The sequence below is a fragment of the Plasmodium brasilianum genome, chromosome 13 (genome assembly GCF_023973825.1).
Source record: "Plasmodium brasilianum strain Bolivian I chromosome 13, whole genome shotgun sequence".
NCBI lineage: Eukaryota > Apicomplexa > Aconoidasida > Haemosporida > Plasmodiidae > Plasmodium > Plasmodium brasilianum.
The window spans coordinates 873,714-893,660 of record NC_090126.1 but is presented as its reverse complement, the minus strand read 5'-3'; the positions used below and the strand labels follow the sequence as shown (position 1 = coordinate 893,660).

The following is a 19,947-nucleotide window of genomic DNA, read 5'->3' as shown; positions in this document are numbered from 1 at the left end:
CATATCATCAATGCGGTAATTACAAGTAACGATCATTCGCCATTTGCGCACGTCAAACGACGTGAACAGAATGCTTTTTAAGATGAAAACGTTTTATCAATGTATGATTTAATTAAATTAGCCTCTTTTTCCATTTCTTCAATCGACCTAATAGACGTGCTAAAAAGAAGCAGTAAAATAAAAAAAAAAACAAATAAGAGGATAATATATTTCATAAAAAAATAAAATAAAAAGGTATCCAAAATGGATAAAAAAACAGAAAACGTAACAAGTTGCATGTAAAAAGAAAAGAATTGTGTTCATACAAAAGGGAGTAGCGTGGTATATATGTAAAACACAAAGTAGATATATGTGAAAGTTTATGTGTACATTTGTATTTATATGTATATATACGCTGCACGTATATGCGCATGCATTTTTACTTGAATTCTTCCAATTTAAAGATTTCCGTCACTGGAATTTGTGAAAGAACATTGATTGAATGATTACACGAATTGCATAATATATTTCTGCCATAACCTAAATTAACTTTATTTAAATCTTTATAAATATTGTTGTTATTTTTATAGTCCAAATTTTTTCTTGGAATTATATGAATATGTAGATGGTCTACTGTTTGACCAGCATCTTTTCCATCTTGAATAGCAATAGAAAAATTGTTTGTATTAAATAATATGCCCATAACATAACACATAAAATTTGATAGCAAATTTATGTCTATAATTTCTTCTATGTCTAAATCATTGTATTTTTTTTTTTTTTTTAATGTGGTTAATAATATATGACCTGGTAATAACGGCTTGTTATTTACAAATCCATAGGAATATTTCGTAGTTAAGAAAACTTCTCTTTTATCAATTTCATACATACCAAATTCATATTTTTCGCAGCTCCTATTTTTATCCCACTCTAATTTTTCTAGTATTTTTTTGTACTTTTCCATCTTACCCTTTAAGAGAAAAATAAAGCCACTATATTTCTAGTTAATTGTAGTAAAAAATTTTTATATCAATAAAAAAGGTGCAAAAAAAAAAAGAAAAAAGAAAAAATATAAATACAACGAATTGAATGGAATTTAATTGAATTTAACTTAATTTAAATGAATAGAATTGAATTGAAATGATGAACTAATGATATTTATACCTGTTGAATGTTTTCTTTACAGTTTCCATTAAAAACCTAAGTGCAGAATTTGCATTGGGAAGTACGGAAAAAATTGCTTTAATAAATGTGTTTCAAATTAATTTTTTTTTGACATAGAGTACTTGGAAAGATTTCTATGAAAACCTGTAATACAAAAAGATACCAAAATAAAAAAATAAATACATTTTTTTGAAATCATTTTCGAATATTGATTATTCCATACAATTGTCGTTCTTTAGTAAAATTATAATGCAAACCATATATTGTTCATTCTTACATATAATATAGGACTAAATTTCGAATATTTGTATTATATACATAAAAATATATAATATATATTGTACATATATATATATATATATATATATATATATATATATATGTGTTTTAATACGTATTTTTATATATACGTATATAGGAATAAATATACATTGAATTTTAAGTTCTATTGATCAGCTTCCTACTAATTATTTATTTCTTTTTTAATTCCTCTTTCCATTTATTCATTCATTCATTCAATCATTCATTCAATCATTCAATAATTGATTCTTTTTTTTTTTTTCTTTGTTTTTGTACAAAAGCGGTACATTTAATATTATAGTTTAACAAATAAAAAGCTGAACATTCCAAATGTGCTTGAAAGTAATAAGAACAAATAATTGGATTTTTTAATATTTCAAAAGAAAACTTACTGGGTCCACGTATATATATATGTATTATTATGTATATGTACCATTTCTTTACTACGAAGCTTTACCATAGTTCAGGTTATCATTTATTATTATAGGCAAAACTACACCGTGTGAACATTAATATGTCTCTATTTTTATATATTTTTTAAAATATATCGGAAAAAAAACTTGTTACACATATTATTTTATATGATGTGTTTTTTTGTAAACATTTTTTATATAAAAGTACCATCAACCAAAATAAAGAAAAGAAGCTGTACAAAATAAGCATTTTTTTTTTTTTTTTTTTTTGTATATATAAAGGAAACATATTGTGGTTAAGGAGCAATTATATGAGAATTTTATTTTTTTTATTTATCACATTTATATTATTAATTTTCGACTTTTAGTTTTTAATATATTTTTGATGTTTTTTCATCATTACTGCTACAATGTTTTCAGCCTTATTTCGGCAATTTTTTAATAACCTTATTTCGGCAATTTTTTCATAGCCTTATTTCGACAATTTTGCAGCTTAATTTCATCAATTTTTGTAGATTTATTTTTCGACAATTTTTTTCAGTTCAATTTCGACAGTTTTTTCAGCTTAATTTCGATAATTTTTTTACCAATTTTTCCAGAATTTAACATAATTTCGATAGTTTTTAACATAATTTCGACAATTTTTTTTAACATAATTTCGATAATTTTTTAACATAATTTCGATATGTTTTTAACATAATTTCGATAATTTTTTCAGCATTATTTCGATAATTTTTTCAGCATTAATTTGATAGTTTTTTAGCATTAATTTCGTTAATTTGTTAGCATTATTTTGATAGTTTTTTAGCATTATTTCAATAATTTGTTTTAGCATTTGTTTTCGATACTTTTTTCTTTATTTTATAACATTTTTTTCAATTTTTTTTTTTTTTTTTTTGAACTTTTTTATGTATATATATATATGTATACGTTTTTTAATAACGCGTTTAACACTGTTCATCTTCGTATTGTTCACCATTTTTACCTTTTTTTACGTCTTTTCCTTTTTTAATTTTTTCTTTCCTTTTTATTTTTAAAAATAATTACCCAAAAAACTGAAATAAAATATACACTTTTGCGTATATATATATATATATTATACTTTTATATATATATATATATATATTTATGTGCTCAGTTTTTCGACATTTTTGAACTAGGATTTTGTATTTTTGCAAAAACAAATTGCGCGAAAACATGCAGCATCGAGCAAGTATGTTAACATTACAAATTACAGATAATTCCAAATGATAAGTTTTTGCATGGTTTGTTTGAGTTGAACTTTTCTTTTTTGAGATTAGTCTTTTCTTATTTGAAGTTTGTCAAATCATTCACAAAAAAATAACATATCTGACAACAATAGTGAGGAGGAATAAAAAAAGAGGGATGAACAAATAGAAGAAAAAAAGAAAAAAGGATATTAAACAATGAATTTATTTAAGCAGACAGGGAAAACAACAAATTCTATAACTCATATTTTAATTAGTAAAATGCAAATTTTTTCAAAAAAGAAAGTGCATGCTTGAAAATAGTGTTTTAAAGAAAATGCATATATATAAGAACGAAACAAATGATTTTTAAAAATTAGTATTGTTCACATTAACCTTGATGTGACGTATGTGTACATGTACATATATGTATATATACATGTGTATGAATGGATGTATTTGTGAATACTATTTTATGTTCATGTGTGCGTAGTTGCCATTTGTATAAATTTCGTTTACCTGATCAAGTCATATTTTAATTTTTTTTTTTTTTTTTTTTTATATATTATTACCTACTTTTTGCACCCTTATTTTGAATAGACAAGCAAAAAGCAAAATTTCCTGAACCAGTAATATCAATAAGACAGTTAGAAGAAAAAGACATAAACGAAGTAAGACAGTTGTTATATGATCATTTTAACTCCTTAACCTTACCGGCAGTAATATATTGGTCCATACAACACATTTATGATTTGTTAGTTATAATTGTTATAAATTATATTTTTTTTCTAGACTTAAAAAAAATATTTTATTTTCTGATAATATTTTTAATATATTTATATATAAGAGCGAAATTAGAATTTTTAAATCATATAAGAAAGGATTGTCCCGATTTGGAAAATTTATATAAAAGTTATATTAACGTGGAAGGATGTAATTTTTGGGTAGCTGAAATTTTTGATAATAATTTTAGCTCAGCTAGCCGTACGACATGTAGTGATATACATGAAAGGGAAAAAATTATATTAGAACAAGAAGAACAGGAAAGGTTGTTAAGTTATGATAAAGGAAGTTCAGATATAAAAAACATAGATGAAGAAAATAAATGTTTAAAAGATGTATCATGTAATAAAAGTGCTGCATCAGAATGCGGTGAAGGTTACAATGACGTAAATAATACGTCAATTAATAGTACATCAAGCAGAAATATTGATAATACTGATAATATTGATTATACTTATAATACTGATAATAGTGATAATATGGATAGTACTGAAAATATTAATAATACTGATAATGTTGAATGTATTAAAAATAAATATGAACTTAATAAGAATAATTGCGAAACAACAGAAATTAAGCATAGTGAAATAAATAGAAAAAAGAGTGTTACAGATGATAATCGAAATAATGAAAAAAATATTATAAAAAATAATATATCAAATAATATGAATTGTAATAAGTTGTATATTTCTAACAGTTACAATGATGTATATTACAAAGTTAATAATAATTCATCATATAGTGGTAATAATAATATTTTAAATGATGATGAGAAAAATAAAAATCATAAAAATGATATAACAGATAATTATGCAAAAAGTAATATGACCATAGAAGGGGGAACAGGTGGTACTGATTCTACACGAACGGTTAGCAGGAGTGATAATTCTAACATTGCCAATAATGAGATTATTGGTAGTTGTAAAAACTCGAATAATAAAGAAGAGAATAGTCATTGTAGTAAAAGTGCTGTTAGCAACAGCATAGATGATAAAACAGAAAAAAATAAAAACAAGGATAAGATTAATGGGAATGACGATAATGATGATAATAATGACAGTGGAATTGAAAAAAATATTAGTAATGATATTAGTAATAAACAAAATATTAATAATAATAGTAATAATAGTAATAGTGATAGTAACAGTAATAATAATAATAATAATAGTAATAATAGTAATAGTAATAATAATAATAATAATAATAATAATAATAATAATAATAATAATAATAATAATAATAATAATAATAATAATAGTAATTGTAATAGTAATAATAATAGTACTAACAATTATAGTGTAAATGACCCAAAGCATCCGAATATTTTTAATAATAACGTAAATTCAGTTAATGAAAAAGAACAAGATAACAGAGCTAATACAGAAAAAGAGAAAGTACTGTGTAATATAGGCGATATAGCAAATAAGGAGTTAATTGATAATAGGCAAAATGTACCGTTCAGGTTTAATCAAATTAAAAGAAATATATTTAGTATGAGGACAAATGATGATGAAGATTCGAATTTTCGTTTTATAAATAAAAAAATAGTTGGCTGTGTTGGAATTGTACCATTTAAAGGGGATAATTCTATTGCACAGCTAGTTCGTATGGTTGTTAAAAAAGATAGTAGAAGGATGAGAATAGGAAGCAGGTTATTAACACAGTTAGAAAATTTTGCACATGAAAAGAATTACCAAGAATTAAAAGTTTTTACAAATAATTTAAATACAGATAGCTTATATTTTGTCAAACAAAATGGTTTCAATTTGTCTCAAATTGTTAGAAGGGGATTAATGAGAGGGGATTTATTAATATGGTCTAAAATTCTTAATAAAGATGATTTTTATAAATTTAATTCATCAGGTAATAACAAATTTGAAAAGGCGATGAATCTGGGGGAATACTGATTTGTTTTTGTAGCACTCGCGCGGAAGTGTATACATACGTGTAGTTCTGCGTATATATATGTGTATGTATATGCATATGTGTATGTACATGTATATGTGTATGGGCATGTATATGTGTATGTATATGCATATGTGTATGTACATGTATATGTGTATGGGCATGTATATGTGTATGGGCATGTATATGTGTATGGGCATGTATATGTGTATGGGCATGTATATGTGTATGGGCATGTATATGTGTATGGGCATGTATATGTGTATGTATATGCATATGTGTATGGGCATGTATATGTGTATAGGCATATATGTGCATTTTATTTTTTTTTAATGGCTTATTTTTTTACCTTAACATTTTTGTAAATTCTGGCTTTTTTTAAGTTTGTAATATGTAATGTACACAACATTTGAAAAATTAAAAAAATTATTCCTCAAATGCTTCCACATTTCTGTTATTTTAATGACTCTCTTTTTAACTCGAATATTGTGCATACTGGCATTAATCGTATTAATACCAATCCGTCATCTGCTCTTTATTTTCCCCTCCTCATAATTACATATACATATATACATATGTGTTATGTACAGATACATGTTTACAGCACATGTTTATGTAAATTTTTATTTTTCCTTTTGCAGATGTGAAGAGTTATACTAATAATATTTTGGACTGATAATTAGTTCGAGTACTTTTTTCATATCTTTGGTAATTGTGTATTATTACGTGTTAAATATATGCATATATGTTGAATATATGTGTATGAGTATATATATATATATATGTATATAATATGCACATACGTATTGCAGTGCATACTTTTCCATATTTGTCGCAAAAGCGCAGTATTCTCTTAAATTTAAAAAAAAAAAAAAAATTTGGATATTAACACCAATAAATGGTCTTATGTTTGTTATTTGTTACCTATTTTTAAATCAATAACTCAAATGTATTTACAAAGCTGTGTAGAATAGTAAGACTGAAAATATTTACTATATTCGTTATAAACATTTTACAACATGATGCTATAAGGTACTTTTAAAAAGATACAAAAAAAAAAATGTAAGCAAAAATGTAAATAAAATAAAATCGGAGTAGCTTTTTATTCCTCTTACTATAATAAGGTATTTTCTATATTTTGGGTTATTACTAATACCCCGTTTAATATATTTAAAATGATATCCAAAAGGTAGAATTTTCATTTTTGAATGAAATATATATTTAGCTTTTTATAACATAACTTAATATATTTTCTCATGTTTTTACGCGTGTTGTTATTAAGCCATTTGCAGTTATATAAATAATTATACACACACGGAGGTATATATAAATATGTATACATGTGCATATGGATGAGATAAAATGATTTTACATATATGGTTAATGTTATAAAACAGTCTTACTAGCAACTGATATATATATGTATATTAATAATTTGTATTTAATTAACGTATTCCTTATTCTCTATACTGAAAGAGGAAAAAAAATAATAATAATAATCCTAAAATTGTAGCTATAAATAATGAGGCTTCTGTAATTTGGTTCAAACAAAAAAAAAAAAAAAAAAAAAAAAGAAAGAAAGAAAGAAGAAGATTAGATACATAGATATGCATATGCATGTGTGCAGATAAACGGCTAAAATAAAAAATAATAGAATGAAAACGGATTTTTTTGGTATTATTGAAAATAACAAAATTTTAATGTGAGCATATAATAAAAATGTTTATGCATGCATATCTCTTTTTTAAATGAGAGTAGCACTTGTAAGGAACATTTCTGTAATTCATGTGGGAGGAAGATAAATGTACAGTTTTATTTTTTTCGTTTTTCTCTTTTCTTTTTTCTTTTCCCTTTTTTTTTTTTTTAAATTACTAAAATAATCAAATTGGAAATTCATTTCAACGGAGTTACACCTTCGTATGAACATTTCATTAGTAGTACGATTTTTTATAAAAATTATGTGTATTGTGATAACTTTGGTTAAATAGAGCGATAAGTGAATACTGTTACAAGTATATGCTTTTACAAGATTTCCATTTGACTTTATTAAACTTGCTATAATAAAAAAAATATTAATTGCATGGTTAGAAACATAAAGGAATAGATAAGATAAAATGAGGTTATATACTTTAACATGTATCTACATTGTAGTAGTATTTGTATCAACATTATCAGTTAAAATTCAAAGAAGTATTCATTATATTAACAATAAAATATTAAAGAATACACGGATTAATAACAAAGCTCCAAAAAATTTTGTTCATATAAATAATCATAAAGAACAAACATATTTACAAAAGGTGCAATCTAATATAGTTCAGGCTGGAGAAACCCTCGGCGAAAAGCTGGGCAAAAAATTTGGCAAAGGAATAAATAACCCCATCAGCATAGCTGCTATAATTTTTGCTATTAGTTCGGTAATAGGTACGTACAGTTAGTCACCTGTATTTGCATTGTTCCACTGTGATATATATATGTTATTATGCATGAGTGTACACGTATGTATATATGGGTGTACATATATATATATATATATATATATATATATATATATATATATATGTGTACATGTGTGTTTGCACACCTATGTGCATGTTATTAATTTCCCCCTCCCTTCCTCCCCTGCATTGCGCCATCCTGTAATAGGCTTTTTTTACAAGAGAGGAGAAAAAGAGACAGGTAAAAAGACAAATGATTCATATAAATCTAATAACGAATTATCCAAATATAGATGTGTAAAATGCAATTTAGTAATGTTTCCAGCTAAAGGAAGGGAACAGAAGTTTTTAAAAGAGGTAAGGATGTACAAAGCAGGAGAAAAAGTGCATTCGAATTGATGTACGTTAAGTGTGTTCCACTAGCTAACTCTATGATTCCTTTGTATTTCACGTGGTTTTATTATGTGTACTTTTGTTATGCGTCCTTTTGTTATGCATAGCTTCATCCTACGTATCTTTTCCTTAATACCATTCCATACTGCTTCATTCCACTTCATACCATTTTAAACCTGAACGCTCGCAGAATTTCATTTGCCCCAACTGTGGACAGTCTAACATGGACAAGCATGTAGCGAAAAAATAGCCTCCATATTTATAGGACTCTATTTTTGTTATTTATGGATGTGTATATTATTATTCATAAGTTTTTATGTTATATTAATAAAGATACACATAATGCAGAAATTTGGCAATAAAAATAATAAAGAGGAAAAAAAAAAATTTTTTTTAAAGTGCATTCTCTGTTCTATGATTTAACAAATTTGAAAATTTGCAGAACTGTGCGTAGGTTAGGCCATATATATGCGCGTAGATGTGTTTGTGGGTGCTTGTGCATGTATGTTTGGGTGTGTACATGAACATGTGCATGAATATGCTTGTATGCACATATACACAGCGATGTGCATTAATACACAAACATATATAAATATTTATATAAGTTATCCGAAAAAAAAAAAAAAAAAAAATTATGCGGGAATGTAAAAAGCCAAAATGTTTATTTTTATTTTAATTAATGTATGTAAATACTGTTCCACTTTATATTATATATAAAACTATGTTCGTGTTCTTTGCATTTTTATAATTATTTTCTTTTCTTTTTTTTTTTGTGTAAAAAAAGCTTTTTTTATTTTATTTTTTTATTCTTTTTGCAAAGTTGCATACATATATGTATATGTGTAATATGTATATGTATAATATGTATATGTGTAATATGTATATGTGTAATATGTATATGTGTAATATGTATATGTGTAATATGTATATGTGTAATATGTATATGTATAATATGTATATGTGTAATATGTATATGTGTAACATGTATATGTGTAATATGTATATGCGTAATATGTATACGTGTAATATGTATACATGTAATATGTATATATATGTATTATGTATATATATGTATTATGTATGTATGTATACATATTATATGTGCGTATATGTACGCAATGTTGCATGGACGTTAAAAAAATTATCCTGAACACATCAGGCACTGATCGTCATTATTACGACGCAGTGGGCAAACATTTTGAGTAACAGTAAAATCTGTTGAAATAGTTTCTCTTGATGTTTCTCTTGTAATAGCTACTCCTGCTCCTCCATCAGCATTTTTCATTTTTGCTGCATTTTTCGCTACGTGCATATCAACAGTAAATTTAATCGCGTCCGTTGCTGCTTGTGTTCTCAAGTAGTAGGCCCCGGTCTTTAAGCCTTTTTCCCATCCGTAGAAATGCATACTTGAAAGTTTTGCGAATGTTGGCTTTTGGATGTAAATGTTCAGCGACTGTGACTGTTAAGAAGTAAAAATTTGAAAGTGTGAAAATACGAAAAAGCGCCAAAATATGCACACACGCGCAAGAAAGGAAGTTTTTCTTTTTTTTTTTTTTTTTTTTTTTTTTTTTTTTTTTTTTTTTTTTTTTTTTGGTCCATACCTGGTCGATAAAAACTCCCCGATCGGCAGCCATGTCGATAATGTTCTTTTGTTTGATTTCCCAGACTGTTTTGTAGAGTTCCTTCAAATCATTGGGTATTTCACTTATATACTGGACACTTCCATTATGCGCAATTAACTGCTGTTTCATATCTTCGTCCCATAAGCCCCTATCGAATAGATCTTTTAACAAATGAGGGTTAACGACAAAAAATTCTCCACTCAAAACTCTTCTATAATAAATGTTACTAGTATAAGGTTCAAAGGATTCGTTATTCCCAAGTATTTGAGATGTAGAAGCAGTTGGCATAGGTGCAAGTAGTAAAGAATTCCTTAAACCATGTTTACGTATTTTGAGCTTTAGTTCATCCCAATTCCAGTACTTACTATCTACCTTTTTATTCCACATATCAAATTGTAGAATACCTTGACTAGCTGGACTACCCTGATAAGATTCATAAGGTCCATGAATCATTGCTAATTCCATAGACATTTCTAAAGCAGCATAGTACATGGTTTCGAATATTCTTCTATTCAACTCTTTAGCTTCATCCGACTCATAGGGATATCTCAAAAGCATAAAAGTATCTGCTAACCCCTGAACACCTATACCTATAGGTCTATGCCTCTTGTTAGACACTTTGGCTTCTTTAATAGGGTAATAATTTCTTTCAATTATTTTATCTAGATTTCTAGTAATAATTTTTGTAATTTCATATAATTTTTTAAAATTAAATTCTTTTTTTTCCAAGTCCACAAATTTGCATAAAGCAATAGAAGCAAGATTACATACAGCAACTTCATCAGGTGAAGTATACTCAATAATTTCACAACATAAATTACTACATTTGATAGTACCTAGATTTTTTTGATTCGATTTAGCATTACATGAGTCTTTATATAACATATATGGAACACCTGTTTCAATTTGACTTTGTAATATAGCAAACCATAAATCTTGTGCTAATACAGTTTTTTTGCCCATATTTTCTTCTTCATACTTAACATATAATTTTTCAAATTCTTCACCCCATGTTTCACTTAGTCCTGGGCATTCATTTGGACACATTAAAGTCCAATTTTGATTTTCTTTTACTCTTTTCATGAACAAGTCAGGAACCCAAACAGCATAAAACAAATCTCTTGCTCTTAATTCTTCTTTGCCATGATTTTTTCTTAAATCTAAAAATTCGAATATATCTGAATGCCATGGTTCAATATAAACAGCAAAAGAACCTTTTCTTTTTCCTCCTCCTTGATCTACATATCTAGCTGTATCATTAAAAACTCTTAACATAGGTACGAGTCCATTTGAAATTCCATTCGTACCTCTAATATACGAATTTTGTCCTCTTATATCTTGTACTGCTACACCTATACCACCAGCTGTTTTACTAATAAGAGCACACTGTTTTAGTGTTTCGAATATACCTTCTATTGAATCTGATTTCATAGATAAAAGAAAACAAGACGACATTTGGGGTCTAGGAGTACCAGAATTAAATAATGTTGGTGTAGCATGAGTGAAATATTTTTGAGACATCAAATGATAAGTTTCTAATGCTTTATCTATATCATCAATATGTATACCTATCGATACTCTCATTAATAAATGTTGTGGTCTTTCAATAATTTTGTTGTTAATACGTAATAAATAAGATCTTTCTAATGTCTTAAATCCAAAATAATCATAATTAAAATCACGTGTATAATCAATTTCTTTATTCAATCGTTCTTTATTTTGTAAAATAAATTCATATACTTCTTTACTTATTAAACTTGCTGGTCTTCCTCTTACATCTTTATATGTATATAATGCTTCTGCTACTTCCCCTATATCATCACTAGTATTTTTATGTAAATTATCTGTTGTAATTCTTGCAGCTAAAATTGAAAAATCTGGATGAGTTGTAGCCATATATGCACATGTCTGAGCTGCTAATTCATCTAATTCACATGTTTTTATTCCACTATACATACCATTAATTACTCCTTGTGTTACTCTTGCTGGATCTACTAATTCATGAAGACCATATGATAATCTTTGTATTCTTTTCAAAATTTGATCAAACGATATATCTTCTTCTTCTCCCTTTCTATTCAATACATACATTGTTTGTATAGGTTTTCCTGATGGTGTTCTTTTAATCCCATCATCTGATATCCTCCCTGACAAGCTCTTTTTTATTTCTCCACTATCGCACGCCATCGGCAAGCGTTTTATGTTTTCCGCCATCCTGCTTTCTTCCAATATGAATGTAAGTTCTGAGGTGTGCTTTGAAAATGCGCACAGTTGTGCCTATGTATATATATATATATATATATATATATATATATAATATATATATATATATACAAGAACCGCTAACCAAAAGTAATGCGTCGTTCTGTTACGCTACAAAGCTATGGCTATTCTGAGCATACAGCTCCGTGTAGGTGTTTTGTTTTTATATTTTGTTGAATATTATTCTGTTTCGACTTATTTAGTTCTATATCCTTTTATTTCGTTTTTCTCTCAAACAAATATGGATAACTATTCAATTTCGCTATAAAACTGAGGGAGAGATAAAAAAAAAAAAAAAAAAAAAAAAAAAAAAGCGCAAGGAGATTTTCGTATGTTTTTCCCTTTATAAGAGCTATTTAAATGCTTCCTAAGTATGTAAGAAAATTTACTCTAAATATTTTTTTAAGCCAAAATAATAAGTAATCTACATAAAAAGAACGCATACCTATCTGTTAGTATATTATATATATATATATGCCTATCCTTTGTAAATATTTTTTTTGAGCTTCGTTTAAACGCTAATTTTTCTGCTTTATATTTCAACTAAAAATTTTCCTCAGCAAATGAAAGTGAATTTTTTTTTCCTTTTTTTTTGCTTTTCGTTCTTTTTTTTCTTTTTTTTTTTTAAACTGTTTTTCTATATTGCGAATTTCGTTCCATGTACATGTTCATAATTGCGGAGTAAATTTTTGCCAATTCAGAAAAATAGTTTATTAGACCTTTTTATTAATACGTGTGTCTTTGAAAAAAAAAAAAAATCCTCAAATGGACAAGCTCTCTTTTATCTTTTTTTTTTTTTTAATTTTCGCTTAAAAATTTTTTTTTTTTTTTTTTTTTTTTTATTCCCACTTTATTTTTTTTAGACAAATATATTAATAAAATAAAACATAAGTGACAAACAATCGCTTCGTGTATTCCTAAAATGATTTTCTTTTTATATCTTATAAAAAATTAGACAGAACCACTGTTAGCACATATTGCCTATGCAGTACTTGACTGTCTGAGGTTTTAGCGGCAAGAATAGGGAAATGGAATATTTGTCTCCTTCTTTGCTCCCTTCTTTTTTTTTTTCTTGTTCTTCTCTGTTAACAATTTATTGATAAACCTGCACATTCGAAAACGTGAAGAATATATGCACACATGGAATTGATAAAACTGCAAAAGATGATATAACGAAGAACAAAAAATGAAGGGATCTCTTATTTTAATACATAACAAATTACGTATACATGTGTACACACATACATAAGCATATACATACATGCATACATACGTGAATACCTACTCACATGCATACGCGCATTCATACGCGCATTCATACGTGCATACATATATGAACACGTACATGTATGCGCATATACAAGTACATTTTTCCCCTTTTTTATGCGCACTTTTGCTAACTTACTCGTTTAAATAAATGTCGGGCAATCTTTTCGATTATTCTGCATTTATAAAATGTTGAACAAGTTTCATAAAAATATATCCTTCTGATTATTTTAGCACAATTATATAATATTTATACTATTATTTTTACATGGCAACTTCTTTTTTTCTTTTTTTTATTAACAAAATTCGTACATTTTAGTAAATGTTCGAGTGAATGCCAATATTCACAAGTATACTGCTCATAGGTAAATATGCACAAATTTATAAGCATAAATATGTAAGCATAAATATGTAAGCATAAATATGCATGAGAAATGTATATGGGCAAATATGTATGCATAAATATTTGCACACATATATATGTATATATGTACGTATAAATACGCACTTACATTTATGTAGCATTAATTTATTTTTGCTATTTATAACTTCTATTCAAATAAAAACTCGTAAAATATGGTCGATAAATGGAAAAAATATAAGCATACATTATATGTATACAAGTGAAGCACAGAAATTTATAACTGCACAATCTTTGTATATTCATCGAAATGATGTAAGACAATAAAACAAGTTCATAATTAAACAAAAGCAAAAAAAAAAAAAAAAAAGAAAAAAAGAAAAGAAAAGAACATTAAAAACGTTAAGAAAAAGAAAGTAATATTTTAAAGGATTAGACAATTTAATTAGCTAATATATGAAAAGAATTTAACTTAGAAAGTTTTTACATATATGCATAATTGACAATATGCATACGTACATACGTGCATACTCGAGTACATTTGGTTTTAATAAATACAAAAAAAAAATATAAAATAATAAAAAAATTAAGAAAAATCAAGAAAAATATAGCGTTCTATTAATTTTTTTTTTATTCCTATTCTTTTTACAATTGTATGTTTTGCTGATAAAAATTAAAGAACATATATATGATACATTCTTTGAGTTCACAAAAAGTTCTTTTCATCATAAATTTAATGAGCAAACTTACGTGCAATTAATTATCAAAACTAGTTAAACCCATTCATTATTGTTCATACTTATATATGTATATATATATATATAATATATATATATATATATAATATATATATATATATATATACATATATATGATACAAATGTTTATGTACATGGCATATATGTGTATGTATGTTCAAGTATACACAATACATATATATGTACATGCATACATGCGTATATACATACATACAAATATATGCGTATAACCGTTAAATAACGGGGAAGTGCTTCAGAACATGTACAAACATGTAAACTAATATTATGGTATATATAAAGCTCAACGAGATGATCAGGAGATCTTGAAAAAAAAAAAAAAATGAAAACGAATAAAATGAAAACAAAAAAAATGAAAACAAATAAAATGAAAACAAAAAAAATGAAAACAAAAAAAATGAAAACAAAAAAAATTTAGCGTCCAAAAGGAGGTCGTGAAAACGTAATACTAACAAGTATATGTTTGCATGTGAATGTGCACGTGAATATATTCAAAATGTTAAAAATTAAAAAAAAAGAAAAAAAAAAGCGCGTATGTATACTTATGTGTTTACGCATATATACATATGTTTATGCATAAATATATACATATATATGTACATATATGCGAATATACAAACAAAAACTATGTACACATTAAACCGTCTATTCCCGGTGCGATGCGTAGTTATTTTAAACAAATCAAAAGTACACATAAAAAGAAGGCTTGCATATGTTTCAAGATATTCTACTACATGTATACTCCAGAAATATAAAATGTATTACAGTCCGTATACAGCTAAAATAAAATAAGAACATGAAAAAATTTAGCATTTGGTATGGTAGTTATTGCGCTTAAGCATAATAATATATTTGTATTATAATTTACTGTTCTTTGTTTTTTCTTTCACTGCGACTGTTTTTATATTTCATTTTATTTTACCTCTTTTGGACAAGTCAATGTTTATAATAAAACAACAAAGGAAAGGAGAGTAAAAAAAAAAAATAATAAATAAGTTTATACATGCAAAACGTTTATGCTACAGTGTATTTCCCCTTTGGATATTTCATTTATTTATTTTTATTTTTATTTTCTTTCTTTCTTTTTTTTTGAAGTGTGTATGTTACTACAATCTTAAACTATAAAAAAATAAAATTATTAAAAACAGCTAAGTGATATATATATATATATATGTATATATATATGTATATGTATATATATATGTATATGTATATATATGTATATATATATGTATATGTATATATATGCTTATTGTGCATACGAATGTATGTATTTATGTATGTTTATAAAAATGAACATGCAAACAAAATTAGAAGTGGCATGACCTTTTTTATAAGTGCCCAGTAAGCAGTTTTATTTTTTAAATATACTTTTCCCTTTTTTTTTTTTTTTTTTGTTTTTCTTTTTACACCCTCAAAAGAAGGGATATATATTACAAATTTTGCAAAATATTTCATTATTCTTAGTGTGTACAATATATGAGCGCAGTTAAAATTTTAAAGAGAAATATATGAGGAGCTCACAAGTGAGAGTATAACACAGTTGTATTTAATATAAACATACTATGAATACATACTCTTATTATATTCGTGCATATAATTAGTTTTTACACATAATAATAATAAACTTAAATAACATATAAACGTTTCTCTATGTATTTTGAAAGAGTTATAACGAAAAGGAAGAAGTACAAAATAAAGTATAAAATAGTATTATAAAATGGTAAAATTGAAGAAAATTTTTTTTTTTAATTTTTACTAAAAATAGAACAATTACTAAACTTTCTTCAATTTTTTTTAAAAGCCTTTTTTTAAAAAATTTGTTCATTTAACGAGTTGAAAAGAAGAAAATTGCTGTGGTAAATTTAGGGATACGAAATATGGTTCACTTACATGGAGTTATAAAAATATACATATATATATATATATATATATATGCATAGATACATGCGTACAAAGTCATGAAGAACAAAATATTAACGAGAAAAAATATGCATAAAGTTCATTGTAGCATTAAAATAATATATGTTTACAGAGAAAAAGAAAATATGAACAAAAAATGAACGAATTTTAAACATACTAAAGCGAACAAAAAAAAAATAAAAAGGAATATATACATATATTATATATATAGGCATTTACATATATATCTACGTATACATAGTTCATATGTCAGTTTAATTTTTTCGGACTTAATACATTACATGCGTAACCCTGCTGCATTAACAAAAAAAAAGAAAAAAAATTAAAGCTTCAGGTAAATAAACAAATTTCAAGACGTACTTTTAAAAATTCTACATAAAATATGTACAACATCAGCTCGGAAATATAAGAATAGTAAATATAAAATTAAATAAATAAAATAAATAAAACACATTGACTTTTTAAAATAACAAATATGACATGTATGAGCATACATGTATATGTACATGATATAAATCTTAGTATACTATAGTACAGAAAAAAATAATATTAATAATTTAAAAGCGGATAAACAGGAATTGTAGAAACTAAAAATTAAAATCTTAAAATATAAATTCGAAAAAAATAGTGAAGAAAACAAAAACTAAAAAAGGTACTTGCAAAAAAAAAAAAGTACAACAATAAATAGCATAAATACAAGGTGCATATGTATACATGCCGTACTAACATATGGTACTAAATATATATATATATATATATATATATATATATATAATATATATATATATATATTAAGCTATTAAAAAGTAGGGTGACGTTGCGATAACAGTTAATTTAGCTATCATGTGAACTCTTGCTTTTCTTTTTATTTTTTGTTTTCCACGTCTTTACCGTTTTTCTCGTCCATTCTATATTTTACTTCCATTCCTTTTTCAATTTCTCCTACCTCTTCTCATTTTTCCTTTTTTTTGGTATCATTTTCAAAAAGCCCTAATTTATGTAGTAGTTATCGCAAGAACTTAAACTCTGTTTTCTGTAAATGTTATACAACTCCTTGACTTCGACAGTATCGTAAGGATTATGAAGATTATATATATTTTCATTTTGCTGTAAATACTTTTTTTTCAAGTCCTTTTTATATTTATTTTTATTTTTCTTATTTTTTTTTCTATTAGTATTTTCCTCTACGTAAAAGCTAGTTTTATTATATACGATGGTGTTTTTACATTTGTTATTAACTGATTTTCTGGACTTGATCTTTTTGCATATACAAGTGCTCGCTTTGTTGAAGTTGTTCACAAGGTTTATCTCATCCTGTATTGAATAAGGAGCGAAATAATGCAAAGATATGGATGAGCTAAGTATATCGGTTGTACGTGTGCTTACCGTGTGATACAATGCAATTAAAAAAAAAAAATTAAAAATAATTAAAATGGCCAAAAATGGCCAAAAATGGTCAAAAATGGCCAAAAATGGTCAAAAATGGCAAAAAATGGTCAAAAATGGCAAAAAATGGTCAAAAATGGCAAAAAATGGCTAAAAATGGCAAAAAATGGCTAAAAATGGCAAAAAATGGCTAAAAATGGCCAAAAATTACCAAAAAGGGTCAAAAAGAAAAAAAAAAAAAAAAAAAAAAAAAGAAATTCACTCAACCATGTATATAACGACTAAGTTGACACCAAATTAAAAAAGCATCTACGCAAAAAACCTAGAGCGTTTAATGAACATATAATTGATTTGATGAACATATAATTGATGTGATGAACATATAATTGATGTGATGAACATATAATTGATTTAATGAACATATAATTGATTTAATGAACATATAATTCGTTCAATGAAATGGTAACCGTACCTTGTCATCGACAAGGTAGCATCTCGAGCAGCTTGTTAGTAAGTTAAAATTTTTTGCGTATGTTAGATTTTCCAGGAAGGCTCTAATAACAAAATGGTGTAAAATAATGGAGGCATGTGCCCTTACTCTACACTTTTTAATATGCACACACATACATGGATACATATGAATACGTATGCAGGTATGTATATAGGTAGGCATGGATGTATGTATATAGGTAGGCATGGATGTATGTATATAGGTAGGCATGGATGTATGTATATAGGTAGGCATGCATATATGTGAATATGTGAACGTATACATTTTGCGCAGTTTCATTTAGAGTATGTACAGTGGGCAATGATAAAATATACAATCAAATGTCTTCAAGGTTTTTAAGAAAAAAAAATTACATTATATTATTTAAAAATCCGTCAGTATATTTTATAAGATGGTTGAAAATACTTTCCTGTTGTTCTATATTTTTATTGTAAGAATTTAATTTTCTTCTTAAATTTTCTATTCGTTCCCTCTGCTCAATTAACTGAATACTATAAAGACGATTCATAGCATCCATTTCCGTACATTTTCTCAATGTTGCATTTACCTGCACATGAAGAACGTGTTAAATAAGTTGTTAAATTTTCATACTCAATATGTACATAATATTTTTATTCACGTGAGCATGTCCTGTTAATTGTAAATGTGTGTAAAGGTCTACGCATGCATACTTATATATACACATATATATAAATATATATATAAATACACTTCTTCCTTTTTTTATGTAACACATGAGTTATTTTGGTGCGCTTACTCGTCTAGTTTGGCTCTGCATTCTTATGATAATAAATGGGTTAGAGAAATAGGAAAATATGAAAAAGTCAAGTTTTAAACAAAATATGAAAGTAATAATTTTATAATAAGAGCTGCACCCCAGTCTTTTCAAAAATGTTTTTAAGGTGATATGCGAAAATGTGAAAAGATGAAATATTGAAAAGATGAAATATTGAAAAGATGAAAAATTGAAAAGAAAAAAAAAAAGAAAAAAAAGAAATCCAAATGGCAATGTCCAAATATTATGAAAAGAAAAAATCATTTTTATTTTATATAATGTTTGCCTACACTACATTTTGCAATTAATTTGGGACGAGTAAAAAAGTATAATAATGTTTAGTACTATTCTGAACGCAATGGAAAAATATTAAAATTAAATTAAAAAAAAAAAAAAAAAGGAAAAGGAAAAGCTAACGAGAAGAAATTATTATTCTTTATATGTAAACACACTATATTATTCCTTTTTCCCATTTGGATTTT

The 19,947-nt window shown here is 25.8% G+C and overlaps 5 protein-coding genes across 5 annotated transcripts; 2 read left to right on the top strand and 3 right to left on the bottom strand.

Moving 5' to 3' along the window:
* Nucleotides 1–77: 77 nt before the first annotated feature.
* MKS88_004871 (histidine triad protein) lies at nucleotides 78–943 on the bottom strand (the record flags this gene model as incomplete). Its single annotated transcript, XM_067218082.1, has 2 exons — nucleotides 78–159; nucleotides 423–943. The coding sequence occupies 2 exons, from the start codon at nucleotides 941–943 to the stop codon at nucleotides 78–80; spliced, it is 603 nt and encodes a 200-aa protein (XP_067071251.1).
* A 2,340-nt stretch (nucleotides 944–3,283) lies between these two features.
* Nucleotides 3,284–5,754, top strand: MKS88_004870 (N-acetyltransferase; the record flags this gene model as incomplete). Its single annotated transcript, XM_067218081.1, has 2 exons — nucleotides 3,284–3,341; nucleotides 3,665–5,754. The coding sequence occupies 2 exons, from the start codon at nucleotides 3,284–3,286 to the stop codon at nucleotides 5,752–5,754; spliced, it is 2,148 nt and encodes a 715-aa protein (XP_067071250.1).
* Nucleotides 5,755–7,866: 2,112 nt separating this feature from the next.
* MKS88_004869 (uncharacterized protein) lies at nucleotides 7,867–8,833 on the top strand (the record flags this gene model as incomplete). Its single annotated transcript, XM_067218080.1, has 3 exons — nucleotides 7,867–8,176; nucleotides 8,399–8,547; nucleotides 8,774–8,833. 3 exons carry the CDS (start codon nucleotides 7,867–7,869, stop codon nucleotides 8,831–8,833), a joined length of 519 nt encoding a protein of 172 aa, XP_067071249.1.
* Nucleotides 8,834–9,724: 891 nt separating this feature from the next.
* Nucleotides 9,725–12,419, bottom strand: MKS88_004868 (ribonucleoside-diphosphate reductase large subunit; the record flags this gene model as incomplete). Its single annotated transcript, XM_067218079.1, has 2 exons — nucleotides 9,725–10,042; nucleotides 10,185–12,419. 2 exons carry the CDS (start codon nucleotides 12,417–12,419, stop codon nucleotides 9,725–9,727), a joined length of 2,553 nt encoding a protein of 850 aa, XP_067071248.1.
* A 5,364-nt stretch (nucleotides 12,420–17,783) lies between these two features.
* MKS88_004867 (uncharacterized protein) lies at nucleotides 17,784–19,207 on the bottom strand (the record flags this gene model as incomplete). The annotated part of the gene is made up of 3 exons (XM_067218078.1): nucleotides 17,784–18,107; nucleotides 18,652–18,733; nucleotides 19,044–19,207. The coding sequence occupies 3 exons, from the start codon at nucleotides 19,205–19,207 to the stop codon at nucleotides 17,784–17,786; spliced, it is 570 nt and encodes a 189-aa protein (XP_067071247.1).
* Nucleotides 19,208–19,947: the final 740 nt, after the last annotated feature.